The 15,228-nt window shown below is 32.7% G+C and overlaps 1 protein-coding gene and 1 pseudogene across 2 annotated transcripts; both read right to left on the minus strand.

The window, feature by feature from the left end:
• Positions 1 to 4,216: 4,216 nt before the first annotated feature.
• Positions 4,217 to 6,002, minus strand: LOC106392111 (cytochrome P450 71B2-like). Of its 2 annotated transcripts, XM_013832886.2 has the most exons (3): positions 5,586 to 5,662; positions 5,056 to 5,512; positions 4,217 to 4,954 (listed from the first exon to the last, which is right to left on the minus strand). In XM_013832886.2, the coding sequence occupies exons 1-3, from the start codon at positions 5,660 to 5,662 to the stop codon at positions 4,343 to 4,345; spliced, it is 1,146 nt and encodes a 381-aa protein (XP_013688340.2). In that variant the 3' UTR covers positions 4,217 to 4,342. The 2 variants fall into 2 exon arrangements, with proteins under 2 accessions (XP_013688340.2, XP_048612283.1); XM_048756326.1 differs by having other exon boundaries at positions 5,056 to 6,002.
• Positions 6,003 to 10,693: 4,691 nt separating this feature from the next.
• On the minus strand, positions 10,694 to 14,973 carry LOC106391747 (annotated as a pseudogene).
• Between the last annotated feature and the right edge of the window lie 255 nt (positions 14,974 to 15,228).

Here is a 15,228-nt window from a genome sequence, read left to right on the forward strand (position 1 = left end):
ATATAATAATTTGTATATATAATGTTCATTCCACACAAGGCATAAGTTTTAGCATAGTATATTAAAAAAAATCATTAGAATCTTTTACCTGTGACATGTGTTATCACTAAAGTGATTTTTAGAATCACTAGAGAATTAATTTAGTTCATCTAAACATACACTATACATTTTTATTAAATTAATCATAAATTATCATTAATGTACAAAATGATATTTTCCTTCCCTCCTTATATAAATCTAACGAAATTACCTAATATGATTAAAATATATATTACAATTAATGATTTTGAACGATAAAGATATGGTAAAAATATTATATCATTCATCATTTTTTAATTTTATATTATTAAACTAAATAAAAAACATATTCACCATATTAATAATAATTATTTTTTTTGTATATGTTATATTTTGAATTCTATAAAACGACTTTAAATTATTAAAATTGTAAATAAACTTCTCTATTTTTTTTGTTCTTATCAAAATTTTCTGTTTATTTAAATTTATTTTCTTTGGATTATATTGTGTGTTTTTACCAAATATTTACTATATATTGTTACTTAACTTTTTATTGTTTTATTTTTTATATATTAACCTTTTTCTAAGCTAAGTTTAAGAAATCACTGTTTTGATTATATATTAATCTTTGGATTGGTATTTCATCATTTTATTAATTTTTATAAACTTGAAATTGATGAGATAATTTCATAAATGGATTTTCTCTTTTTGTTCGTATGAATTTCTTTAATTACTCTTAAATTTATGTTTTGTACATTAATATAATATGAATTTCATGAAATTATTATTTGTTGACTATAATTTTCACCAATCTCAATTTATACTATGTATCTTAACTAAAATTTTATTGTTTCCTTTGTTATATCATATATTATTTTTTTTTTCAAAGAATTTCGTTTAATATATGAAAATAGTTTGAAGTTTAAATGGGATGAATCGTAGATAAGGCGGATTTAGATAGAACAGATCTACCTATTTTAACATCTCTAACAAAACATTTGATGCATTTTTATTAAATTTTCATCCCAAAAAATATCTCGCGATTTAAAAACATGAATTAAAATTTAGTATTTAATAAATTGTAAGATGTTTACATTATTATTCGTTCATTTACTTAACTGTCTAATATACGGATTTAAACCATTTATTGGTTTAATGGTTTATCAGTTGATAATGGTTCATTTACTTAACTGTTTAATATACGGATTTAAACCATTTATTAAATGAGACTTTCTAATTTAACTGATAATGTATCAGCTGATAAACCATTAATCAAAACATTTATCAACTAACAAACTATGTATCGTTTAACGACAAATATCTTATAACTTCTTACTAAATATTTATCCATTTACCAGTTAACTGACAATGTATCAACTAAAGCTAATTACTTTTAACAGCTTACCATCCATTTATCAATTAGTGGCACCATGATTGTAACTGCTAACAAAACATGTACCTCATATGTAATATAAAATTAAGGTTCTGCTAAATTAAATAATATGGAGTAATTGAGCAAATAACGAATAAGTTAAATGTTACCTAAAGCGAACAAAAAAACTTTGTGAACATACTCATCTCTTGCAGACAGTAACTATAGTGGTATATGTAATTTTTTGATGATAGAAAGAATTGATGGAAGATGAGTAGAGTTGAAATCAATGCTTTTGTGATATATGAGGATGAACAATAATATTGTGTAAACGGTAGCAAATATATATTTAAAAAGAGAATTTAGTTTGATGAAGATTACAATTACAGAAAGTAGAGAGGAAAGGAGAAAACATAAAAAAAAAAACAAATTAAGAAATAGAGAAGAGTTGATAAGAAACGGGAGGGGAGAAGATGAGAGAAAAAAAATAGAAAAACAATATAAAAAAGAGAGGAATGTGTCAGTAGTCTGATGCAGACGCATGGCTATGGAGGTAGGTTGGATAGGCTACAATCGAGGTAAAACGGGAATCAAAATGAATAATTGGTAAGAATGCACCCAAAAGTCCATATAATTTGTCATATATCCTTGTTTCTTTTTAATATTTTTTATGACTATAATACCCTTATCTCTATATCTCTCTCTTTTCCCTTTTATGTGTTCTAATCTTTTTATCTCTCGTATAGATTCTTCAAATCATCTTCTAATTCAACACAAATCTTTATTTTTTTATTCTAATTCTTTTGACATCCATAATGCTAATCTTATTATCTCATCCCAATTCTAATGTTTCTAATTTCGACTCACAGTCAACTTTTAGATAATATATACGTTAGTAGGTATTTTATTACTTACCTGCTATTATTTAGATTTTAATGGATTCTTAATTGATACATGAAGTGTTAGTTGTTACAAATAGTTTTGGGGCTATTTGATAGATAACTAATTAATTGTTAATAGTTTCATTAACTGATATATGATTTGTTAGTCGATACATTTGTTTGATACATAGATTGTTAGATGATACTGAAATTATTAGCTCATATGTTAGTTGATATGTAGATTGTTACCTGCTATGTAAATATTTAGCTGATAAATCTAGAGTTACTTGTTTTCGATAAAACATGAGGGTATTTTCGTCCGCACAGTATCAAAAAGTTACTCCTTTTTGGGTTATCCATAATTATGGACATTCAGCTAATTTGGACCTTAATTGAGTATATTCCATACATTCACTCAATCAAAATAACATCGATCACTTCAGGTGTAGTCTCCTAATTAAGGTGTGTGACGTGTGTCTTATGGGCATAGAGGCCAATTATTCCTTTTTTTTGGGTGCAAATTTAGATGTTTGATATATCAATACACAACTAAAATTTATAAATATCAATTTAATAGATAAAAATAGAATAAAATTTTTCATTTTATAAACAATAATTGAATATATATATATATATATATATATAATAGTTCATTGCCAATTACAAAATTAGTGAAAATATTTACATAAAATTTTTTAAAATTAAAATATTGTTAAAATATTTATCAACAGATTTTTATAATAAGCTTTAAATATATATATTTGCTTTAACGAAATACATGTTAATTTTTATACATGTATTATATAGTTTGCTAGTGTTAATCCGTCTTACCAACATATTATATTTTTGAACATAAATATTTATAATTATGAAAATAAATTATATATAAATTTATTAATTTAAAATAATTTTACTTTAGCTCAATATAATAATTTTATTTTAATATGCTTGATTATGATTGTATAATAGATAAAAAATAGGATATAATTTTTATTTTTTATTTTATAAATGATAACTGAATTTATCAATGTATAATAATATTTCAAAACTAATTATGAAATTAGTGAAAATATTTATATATAATTTTTGAAAATCAAGATCTTGTTAAAATCTTTTCAAACAGATTTGCTAGATTTTTAAAAATATATATTTTTATATATAATCTGAAAATCTATGAGACTTTATTTCTTTCTCGGCTAAATCAACCATCAGTAAGAAACATAACATTGATAATTTGAGAAAACAAAGAGTGGTGGTAGATTCTCAGCAATAATTGTTGAGACTGGATATGATAAAAATTCTTAGAAAATCAAAAAAATAATTTTTTTTTTTTTTTTTTTGGTAACTCTGGTATCTGGGCAGCCACATTCCCAACTATCCCCGTAGGGAATCCAGCGCCCCAACGGAAGGGATGTTAAATCCGCTGTGACCGGAGCTCGAACTCGTGATGGCGGGCACCTCAGCCGAGGTTCCTATACAACCAGACCACGAGACCTGGTTATCAAAAAAATAATTTCTTCGTAAGAAAAGAATCACATTTGTATATGAGGAGCGCATGGAGTTCTTCTAGAACAGCATGTGCTATTCTTTCTTTTTTTTGATCAAACTCTCTTTCTTTCCATCTTCACTAATATGATCATTGACTGGAACAGATTTCTAGAATATAACTCCATCCCAAAGCTCGAATTTAATCCCAACATCGTCTTGCCGTATGACGACCATAAGGTCAAGTTTAGTGAGATCAAGAATATTACGCAATCATCGATTTCACTGCTCATGGTTTTTGGTTCAAATGACAATGACGACGAACTTTGAGGAAAGACCTAAAGGTTTTAATGAAATTTTTATGATAAACACATGAAATAATTATTCATAAGAGATGGTCCAAATTTTAAAAAAAAATCACACATGAAAAAAGTCATGAGTTTTATTTTAATAGATAAGATTGATGAACAAACTTTATTATTTCCTGAGATTTTTTTGGTTCAAATATCAATTCTTACATAACGCAACAATACCGGAAAATCATACGTGGACTTTCCATGGTATCAAGTTTTTTTTGGTCTCCATATCAATAACGTTGAAGGGGCACAAGTTGAAGAGGTACTTTTTTGACAATGGAGATATTACCTGTTTCTTCCATATCAATGTCTCCAAAATTCATTCCATCAGGCAATGCCCAATCGAAAAAGTAAAGCAAATTCATCAATCCTAGTTCCACAGTAGCAACCCCCATTGGCATCGCGGGACACATCCTCCGACCAGAACCAAACGGTAACAACTCAAAATGTTGTCCTCTGAAATCTACAGAACTATCAGTAAACCGTTCAGGGATGAAATCTTCAGGGCCAGTCCAACGCTCTGGGTCACGTCCGATTGTCCATACGTTAATTTGAATTTGCGTTTTCGGGGGAATATCGTAGCCTTGGATCTTGACATGAGACATTGTTTCTCTTGGGAGTATAAATGGAAGTGGTGGATGTAGTCTGAATGTTTCCTTGATTATGAGCGTCAAGTAATCAACTTTGCCTAGATCATCTTCAGTGATTATTTCCTTTTTGTCCCCAAGGGTGGTTCGAATCGTTTCCTGAGCTTTCTTCATTGCTCTAGGGTTTCTAACGAGTTCTGACATCGCCCAAATCATTGTTACAGCACTAGTATCTACCCCCGCGAGAAATAGATCCTAAAATCACATAACAACACACATAAGATCGAGTTTAATTAATATTATCTGTTAATCTAATCACGTGGTTGAACACAAAACCAAGACTTTGAGGGTTTTACCATGAGGATAGCCTTGATATTATCAATATTGAGTTTGAAAGAATCTTCATTTCCGATCAAATCCAACAACAAGGAAACGATATCCGGGTCTTTCCTTCCTTCTAGTTTCAAGTGGTCATCAATCACATGCTGATAAAAAGCATCAAGCTCTTCAAAGACTTTGTTCATCTTCTTGTACCGTTGAAAGAACCAATCTAGGAATCTTCCAAGTGCACCAGGGAAGAAATCAGAGAAATTGAAAGTCCCTATAGCTTCTGCTGCTTCGGTGACAAGTTCTTCGATCCTTTCTTGATCGATAACAAAGCCATCTTCGTTGAAGTTCTGTCCTAAAGCTACTCTGCAAATGATGCTTGCGGTGAGTGAGAAAATGGTTTTGCTTAAATCTAGAGGAGATTGTCTCAAAGCAGATTCAGACACTTTCTTCACCACAAGTCCAACCTCTTCCTCTCTGATATACCTAAACGATTGAACCCTCTTGAGGCTAAGAAGCTCGATCACCGCGAGTTTCCGCATTTCCCGCCAGTACGCACCGTATTCCGAAATTGCGATATCTTTGAAACCGTAAGTGAATTTTCCGGTCCCTACCGTCTTTGGTCGGCTGCAACATTCCAGGTCGTGAGTTTTGAGAACTGCTTCAGCTGCTTCACTCGATGAGATAACAACCACTGGAACCAACCCGAGACGGAGAAGCATCACTGGTCCGTATTTCATGGAGAGGTTATGAAAACATCTGTGAGGCAATCCTGCAAGATGGTTTAAGTTTCCAATGACTGGAAGACTTGAAGGGCTTGGAGGAAGGTTAAACTTTGAGTTTGTAATCTTTTTAAGAAAGTTTGATGATACGAGAGTAAAAACCAAAACCAAGAAGAAACAGAGCAAGATCCCCATTTTTAGAAAACTTTGTTTATTAGAGTGATGACCGACGCTTCCGATGAGCCTTGTATATAATAAAGGACTCGATATTATACCAAAATAATAATAATAGAGGGCTATCGAGTAGGCCTACTCGATAGAGGCCCGACAATATGATATTTATATTTAAATAGTATAATATGTATAATGTTCTAGCAAACGTGTTTGGTGCGCACACTTTTGACATTTTGTCTCTTCCAAAGAATTGTACCAAATATCTATCTACTAGATTAGCATAAGATCCACGACTTGCACGGAATCAATATTATATATATATATATATATTATTTTATGTATTAAATATTTTTACATATTATGAAATAATAAATATATTTTAAATAATTAAAAGTCAATAACTATTAAATATATAATTAAATTGGTGCGAACATATAAATCAATTTTATTAATCCAAAAATATATTTTTTTTATATTTGATAGGGTATGTTATTAAATTTAAATGATACTAACATAGATAATATATTTTAGTATATTTTTAATATTAATGTCTATTAAATGATGAATTCTACTCATATAGTTTTTTTAATCATTTGTATCTTTAATAGAAAAAAATTTAAATTACTGATAACAAAATTTTCATTGTGGGATTAATAGTTTTAGTAATTTATAATTTAAAAAAAAATAAGTTGTCCATGATCGTTCAAAACTTTTATCAAAAAAATTGTTCAAAGTAAATTTTGAAACTAAAATATTGTATTTTATATGGTTTATAGTTTAATTTAAAATGATATATATATTAATCTTAATAATTAATTAAATTAAACTTTTTACTTATGTAATTTTTGTAATCATTTGTATTTTGTCATAACAAAAATTTTAAACCATGGATCATAAAATTTGAATGTGAGATTTTTAACAGTTTTAGTAATTTATAGCCGTTTGTAAAATTCAAAATATAACATATACATAAAAATCTAAATTTTTATTATATGGTTATTGTGGTTGTTTAATTTATTTAATGGTTTAGAATTAAACAAATATGATAGAAGATACACTATTTTTTATCAAATCTTTATTATTCAAAATCATTAATTGACATATACTCTTTAGCCACATTAGGCAATTCCATAAATTTTATTTAAGGACATAATAAAGTACATTAATGATGAATTTATTGTTAGTTTAATAAAAAACTTATTATATAATTAGATGGACCAACATATTTCTCTAATGATTCTAAGAATCATTCTAGTGATGACATGTGGCTACAAAAAGAAGTTGTAATGCTTCTCAAATAATATATAGGGGATATCATGAACAAAACTTGAGTTCACTCCTGCTGTGAACTCTTATATATATATCATAATAAAGTTGTTTTGCTTTCTACTTAGAGTGCCATATCATCAGAAATATATGGGCAAATAAAGACACGTGGCAGGTTAATGTTCTCGACTTTCGATTAATTTTTACTTTAGAAATTATTGGCCAAATATATCTTAGTGGAGATGAAATTAGGAATCTACCCGATTCTAATATAAACCGAAGGAGACTGTAGCAAATTGTATATCACTTGCCCGTTTTACCCCTAGGAAAGGACACGTATGCCAAAAAAAAGGTGAGCATGTATAGATTTTGTTAGATCTTTTATGGTACTTCATAGGTTTCTAGTGAAAAATAGGCCTCCAGCTATCTTCTTCTCCGTCCACTCATTTTGTTTGATACTCGTTTAAAATACAGAAAGAAATTTACATAATATCGAGGGAATATCTAATTGTAACAGAGAATGCTGAGATTTAAAGTCAATCCTTTATTGGACATACGTGTGAAGAATATCATTACCATTTACTGCATATGCGTACCTGAAATAAACAATTTTATAGTTTAACTTTTGAATGTATGGTCCATTTGTTGATGTGCTTTCCCATGTTCTGCAGATAATTTAGTTGTACTGGTCAGTTGGTTAAACTGGTTGTTGGTGTATGGGAGCAAGTTGGAAATTGGGGGTGGCTGTACATAGAAGATCCAACTGAGCGGAAATACGACATCATGGTTCACGAGAACCAAATTATGTGCACAATTATGTTTTATTGTTAGATGGTAAACAAAATATTTAGCTATCAGTGTGCGATGATTTCAGTTAACAACACTCGTACATATGTGCATAATTTAATATGAAGAACTTTACATCATCAACTGGCAGTTGCTAGGTAGGTTAGTGACAGCTTTGATTATTACTTGCAAATAGAAAAATTGTGCGATAGTTTGATTATTAGAGATAGACCTCTTTGTTGGATGTACAATCTCCACAACAAATTTTTACTACCTGGAAAAGGGTTAGCGATGAAGTGTATACATTAAAGCTAAACATATACAAGCATCGATGAAAACTGGTTAATTTATGATTGTGGAACAAAACCCTAAAGCCATTTCGGAATGAAAAGCATCTTAAGTCAACTTCTCCTCTTTCACCTCTTTTTCTTTTTGTTTCTTTTCAGCTCTCAACCGCACCAGGTTGTCCTTGAATACATGAACTTCTTGGAAAAGGCGGACAAGGTTGTCCACAGCCTCGTCATCGACCTCATCTCCCACAAGAGTTCGTTAGAAGAGTGTGTAGTGATCCTCTATCATGGATATCACCTCAGTCTGCATAATACAAACAACTATTTAGCAGGGTATTATACGCTTGGTGTTTTGGTGAACGTACACTAACAACATCAACAATGCTTTATCTCTCAATCGTATTGTTTGATATATACTTTTAAGCGTTACAGATAATATTATTTGTTAAGTTTATACTTAGGTTTATACTTAGTTACTAATATCAATGGTATAGATTACTAAATTTCATTTTCATGTATTAGAAAGGGATCATTATTATTAGCAGCTACCAGACATAGTACATGTTACTTCGGGTAGAAGCAGCCATAGAATATCCTTTAGAGCACCATTAACCCTAACACCTCAAATGGGTGCTTAATTTTTTTTTTTTGGTTTTTTCTCTGATTTAAAAAAAAATTAAAAAATTAAAAACGAACCAATCGCGGACCATCACGTGTCCGTGGAGCCCACGAAACGGGGCTAACACCGGCGCTTAATTAAGCAGAAGAAGCATATGTGCTTAATTTTTGTGTGGATCTCACCCACTATTATAATAATTTTTTGCTAAGCTCTCCCCTCTAAGCACCCCCATTAATGATGCTCTTATCCCCTACAAATAACATCAACATTAATGCTTTATCTCTTAATCGTATTGTTTGATATATACTGTTAAGCGTTACAAATGATATTATCTGTTAAGTTTGTACTTAGTTACTAATATCAAACGTATAATTTACAAAACTTCATTCTCATGTATTAGAAAGGGTGATTATTAGTAGCAGCTACCAGACATCACATGTTACTTCGGCTCTCCATAAATAGACTTACCCTCTACAAAATTTACTTTAAAGATAATCTAGACTGTTAGCAACAAGGAATATTAATAACACAAACCAAATTAGATAGATAGTAAGGATTCAACCTGGGGGACAACCTCTTTATTATGTGGAAAATAGGGATGTTAACTACAGGGTTAGGGCTCAGCCCTCTTTTGTTTATTATAAGCCCAGCCCTATTTTAACCCAACCCTATTTTGACCCTATTATAATCAAGGGTTAGGGCTGGTACCAGGGTTAACTCATTTAATTGAAAAAAATATTTCATTTATTTTTGTTCTTAAATTTTAAAGATAAAACTAGAAAAATTAAGATATCATATGATTCTTTCCTCCAATTTGTTGAGCATCAAAATCAAAAGTTTTCCTCCCAAAATCGCAAAATCGAGTTTTTGCTCCACAACTAAGAATAAAATTTTTTCCGTCAAAAAAAAAATTGTGCTTTTTTCCGCCAAAACCTAATTTGAGTTTTTCACCAAAACCACAAAATCAAGTTTTCCCGCCAAAACCGCAAAATCGAGTTTTCCCGCAAAAACAGCAAAAACCGCAAAATCGAGTTTTCCTGTCAAAACCGGCAAATCAAGTTTTCCCGCCAAAACTGTAAAATCGCGTTTTCCCGCCAAAACAGCAAAATCAAGTTTTCCGCCGAAACCGGCAAATCGGGTTTTCCCGCAGAAACCGTAAAATCTAGTTTTTCCGCCAAAACCGCAAAATCGAGTTTTCCCGCCAAAACCGCAAAATCGAGTTTTCCCGCCAAAACCACAAAAACGAGTTTTTCCGCCGAAACCGGCAAATCGAGTTTTTCCGCCGAAACCGGCAAATCGAGTTTTTCCGCCGAAACCGGCAAATCGAGTTTCCCCGCCAAAAACTACAAAATCGTGTTTTCCCGCCGAAACAGCAAAAACGAGTTTTCCGCCGAAACCGACAAATCAGGTTTTCCCGCCAAAACTGCAAAATCGAGTTTTTCCGCTGAAACCGCAAAATCGAGTTTTTCCGCCAAAACTAAAACCGCAATATCGAGTTTTCCCTACAAAACCGGCAAATCGAGTTTTCCCGCCAAAACCGTGAAATTGAGTTTTACGGGTTTTCCAAAAAAACTTAATTTAATTTTACGTTTTCACGGGAAAATTCGATTTTGAGGTTTTGGCGAAAAACTCGATTTTGATTTTTTGGCGGGAAAACTCGATTTCGAAGTTTTGACGAAAAACTCGATTTTGCGTTTTTGGAAGGAAAACTCGATTTTGTTGTTTTAGTTGAAAACTCGATTTTGCGGTTTCGACGGAAAATTTCGTTGTTCAGTTTTTGGCGAGAAAACTCTACTTTAAGTTTTTTTTGATGAAAAACATTATTAAATATTGTATAATAGTTGTGTGAATCAAAATAAAAGGGTTAGAATTTAAACCCTGGTCCTATTAGGGCCAACCCTATTTAAACCCTGTTTAAAAAATGAGGGTTAGGGTTACAAATGGGTTTGCAGGGTTAGGGCTAACCCTATCACGTTGAGCCCATATTAACATCCCTAGTGGAAAAGCAGCCAAGAATATGAGCTGAATCGCATCGATGAACCCATGCTCAAGATATGATCCTCCCAAACGTCGTGTTCCGCAAGAACTCAACTTCTTCTGGATTTAGAGCGTCGATAATAGATTCAATCATCTTCAGTTTGTGGTAGATTCAATCATCTTCAGTTTGTGGTAGGTGTTAACCCTATCGCCGGCGCGTTCTTCACCAACATCAAACATACGTTCTAGCGGCTGTAAATTCTCCATTTCGCAGATGGATAAACTTTCAATCTCACTCCGGGGAAGATAAATAGATAATTCTTTGGTTTATGAAAGTAGACAAACGAAAGGGTAAAAAAAACTAAAGAAAAAACTGTAATTGATCTCTATTTGCTCTCGACGTCCTTTACAAGTACTAGTGTAGTACATATCATGGTGTGTAAGACTATATACAATAGATTCAACACACAACGCCCTCCACATCATCTTCTCTTTCTTCCACATCGGTTTCTCTCTCTTCTAACTAATAATTCAACACACACTCATTTTTTATACTCTACAATGGTTTGTTTAAAATAAAATTCAACACCCTACCCTACAATTTTTATTTTCCATTTTTTTGTTTTGTTTTACATCTTTTATTTTGTAATTACATATTAATAATTATTATTAGTTTAAATTAAATTACAATACTTAAGAGCTATATAAATGATTAAATAATTTATGTTTAATTTTATAATTTTAATAAAAATATCAATTATTTAAGACATGAAATATAAAGAATTATTATTAAAAAGTAGAATTACGAAAATTTAAAATTTAATACAATACATTAATAAGCACACAACACAAATAATAAAACACATAACATAATTAATACAATAAACACAACTCACAAACTTGGAAATCTTTCTAACCATGGAACATGCTGAATTTTTGCCATATGTGTTTGACTAGATCTGCTTGCAGTTCGTGATGCACATTGGAATCCCGCAACTCAGATCTAGCACGCACGTGATTTGCAAATGAAGGTAACACTTCGGTCGAGAATGGTTGTGGGGCATTAGATCCACTTGCCTCAGATTGATCATAATCGGTCCAGAGTTGAGCATATGTATCTCGTTCATCCTCAACAATCATATTATGCAATATGATACATGACCTCATTATGATAGCCAAATCAGAAATTTCCCACAAGCGAGCTGGTTCCCGAATGATTTTAAATCGAGCCTGCAGCACTCCGAATGCACGTTCAATGTCCTTCCGACATCCCTCCTGAACTTGTGCAAATAACTTGTCTTGTTCACTCTGTGGAAGCCTAATCGATTTGACGAAAGTAGGATAAGAAGGATATATACCGTCAGCTAGATAGTACGCCATATTGTAAGGTCGTTGGTTCACGAAGAAGTTCACTCTTGGAGTATTTCCTTGTTCAACATCATCGAACACTGGTGAACGATCTAGAACGTTTATATCGTTCAATGTGCCTGGACATCCAAAAAAAGCATGCCAGATCCATAGATCATGGGTTGCGACCGCTTCAAGAATAACTGTGGTAGTTCCCTTGTCTCCCCGAGTATATTGTCCTTCCCACGCTTTAGGACAATTTTTCCATTCCCAGTGCATGCAATCAATACTCCCAATCATTCCCGGGAACCCTCGCATTTCACTAACATGCAAAATTCTTTGTAGGTCATCTTCAGTTGGGGCTCTCAGATACACTTGCTCGTACAATTGTATGATTCCCTTACAAAACCTACGCAAGCACTCCAAAGCTGTTGTACCTCCAATTTTGATGTATTCATCAACTGCGTCGGCTGCCATACCATATGCTAACATCCGCATGGCTGTGGTACATTTCGCTAGTGGAGATATACCTTCTTTATTAGCTGCATCAAATCGTTGAGTGAAGTAATCGTCACTTCTTGATAGGTCCTCTACAATTCGGAGAAAGACATGTTTCCGCATCCGAAATCGTCGACGAAACATTGTATCATCATATGTAGGTTGATTGGAAAAGTAGTCGTCAATCAATCTTTGATTTGCCGCTGCATGATCTCTCTTGTGGTATCTCCTCTTGCTACGAGGTGGATAGTCTTCCTCGATTTTCTTTCGACGCTCTCTAAACTGGTTGAGGATATACCTTTCTTCAATTTCAGATTGTCTTTTGTAAGCTTCGATATCAAAAAGAAGTTCTGAAGGATCCATATCAAAAGGAATTTCCGATGGATCCATTGTGGTATTGGTACATCAATGAAAGAATGAGTCTTTATTTATAAGACAATGAAATCGATAGATCATGTTCAGTGGTTGGAGGATAAGATTTTTACATTGAAGAAAAAGTCATGGGCACTCGACAGCATTATTAAATCGTGTTGAGTGGTTAGAAGATAAGATTCTCCCATTTAAAACTGAAATTGACGGATAGCATTGATTGAAAAGTCACGGGCACTCGACAACATTATTAAATCGTGTTGAGTGGTTAGAAGATAAGATTCTCCCATTTAAAGCCGAAATTGACGGATAGCATTGATTGAAAAGTCACGGGCACTCGACAGCTTTATTAACCATGTTGAGTGATTATAAGATAAGATTCTCCCATTTAAAACCGAAATTGACGGATAAGATTTTATATTATTAAACCATAACATAACAATACATTATTAAAGCATCAACAGACAACAACATTATTAAAGGAGAAAATTACAACAAACATTACAAAAGCATGAAGTGACATGGTGCAGACAAGCATGGAGTGGGATGATGCAGAAACCACTTGTGACTACAATTATTTTCCAAATAATTCGTAGCTCAACTGTTGGAACAACTCGTTGCTCTAGTCATTGAGATGTTCCTTTTCACTTAGCTTCAGCCACATCTTCATCTTCTTAGCCCGAGTTTTTTCTTTCATCAATTGATTTGCCTCCTCTTGCCTTTGGTTTGCCTCCTCTTGCCTTTGGATTGCCTCCTTTCGCCTTTCGTTTGCCTCCTCTTGCAACATGGCTAATTTTTCCAAGCGTTCAAACTCTTGAGCCTTGATTTGTTTGAATTCATTAAAATCTCCGTTGACCACTTCCAGGGCTACGCTCTTGCCTTTCTTTTTAGCTTTTTTCTTTGCTGCATCCCTTCCCATTGGACGAGCAGTGGATCTAACAGAGTTAGAGTCACTAGCATCACTATCGTGGGCTCTCTTAGATCCACTGCTTTTAGAGCCACTATTCCCTCCAACTTGACTACCATAACGTGGTTGATCACGGACAGCGATCCATTCTTTCATTAAATTGAAATTTCCGGTACCACCACCTGAATAGATTTCTTGCGCTTTCGCCAATACATCTTGCTCCGACCACCCACTTTGTTGCATACGCTTAGCGTTATCGTAAGCGCCAATCCATTTTGACAATTTTTGGTTCATGTAGTTGTAATGATTTCTGCATGAAACTCCACTGCGCGGAGGATCAAATGAGCAATGTTCATTACAATACTCAGCAATTTTGCCCCAAAATGATTCACTTTTCTGGTTTCTGCCAACAACGCTGTTTGTTCCGTATTTGATCCACCCACTCAATAGCACCAAATTTTGCTCAGTTGTCCATTTGACGCTTTTTCGGGTAGCAGAGGCTGAACTGTCTGCTCCAAGAGTTGCTTCATTAACCCCACTTATACCACCAAGAGTCATTTGTGTAGAAAACTCGGGAAATTCAGTTGCTCCAACATTCGAAGCAATTTCCTTATCCGTTGGAGTAGAAGAATAAGTGGGTGGTTGAGATGAATATGACATTGGCGAACCATAATATGGATGGTAGTTTGGAACAGCCGTTGGCGTGAAAAAACTTGGTGGAAAACCATAATTTGGTATGTTTTGGGGTTGGTTGGGGTTAGGAAACGGATTTTGGAATGAATAGTTGTTGGGATTCGGATAGTTGTTGGGATTCGGATAGTTAAAAGGGTTGTTTGAAGGGTTTTGGATATTATTAGAAGAGTTTTGGTTGGGATCCATTTTTTCAAAGAAGATAGAAAAAATATAGAAACGAGAGTTATGAGAGGCTAAAGATGGTTTTTTTTTCTGTGTCCAAATCTAATGAAACAAGTCTCTATTTATAGAGTATGAAATATGATAAATTTTGATATATATTTTTTTAAAATAAATATTTTAATATACAATAATTGAATGAAATAATGTAGAAGAGGAAAAAAAAAAAAAAAACTAAAACACAGCCAATCAAAGAAAAGTCGGCAGAACCACTTTCTCTTTGGCCAATGGAACTATGCCACATCAGACTGTCTCTCTCCCTCTCAACGGGTTTAATTTTTTCAGCTAGTTGTGTGCCAAATCATTTTAAACGTTTGATTAAACACACCACTGCA

This window comes from Brassica napus, chromosome C4 (genome assembly GCF_020379485.1).
Source record: "Brassica napus cultivar Da-Ae chromosome C4, Da-Ae, whole genome shotgun sequence".
NCBI lineage: Eukaryota > Viridiplantae > Streptophyta > Magnoliopsida > Brassicales > Brassicaceae > Brassica > Brassica napus.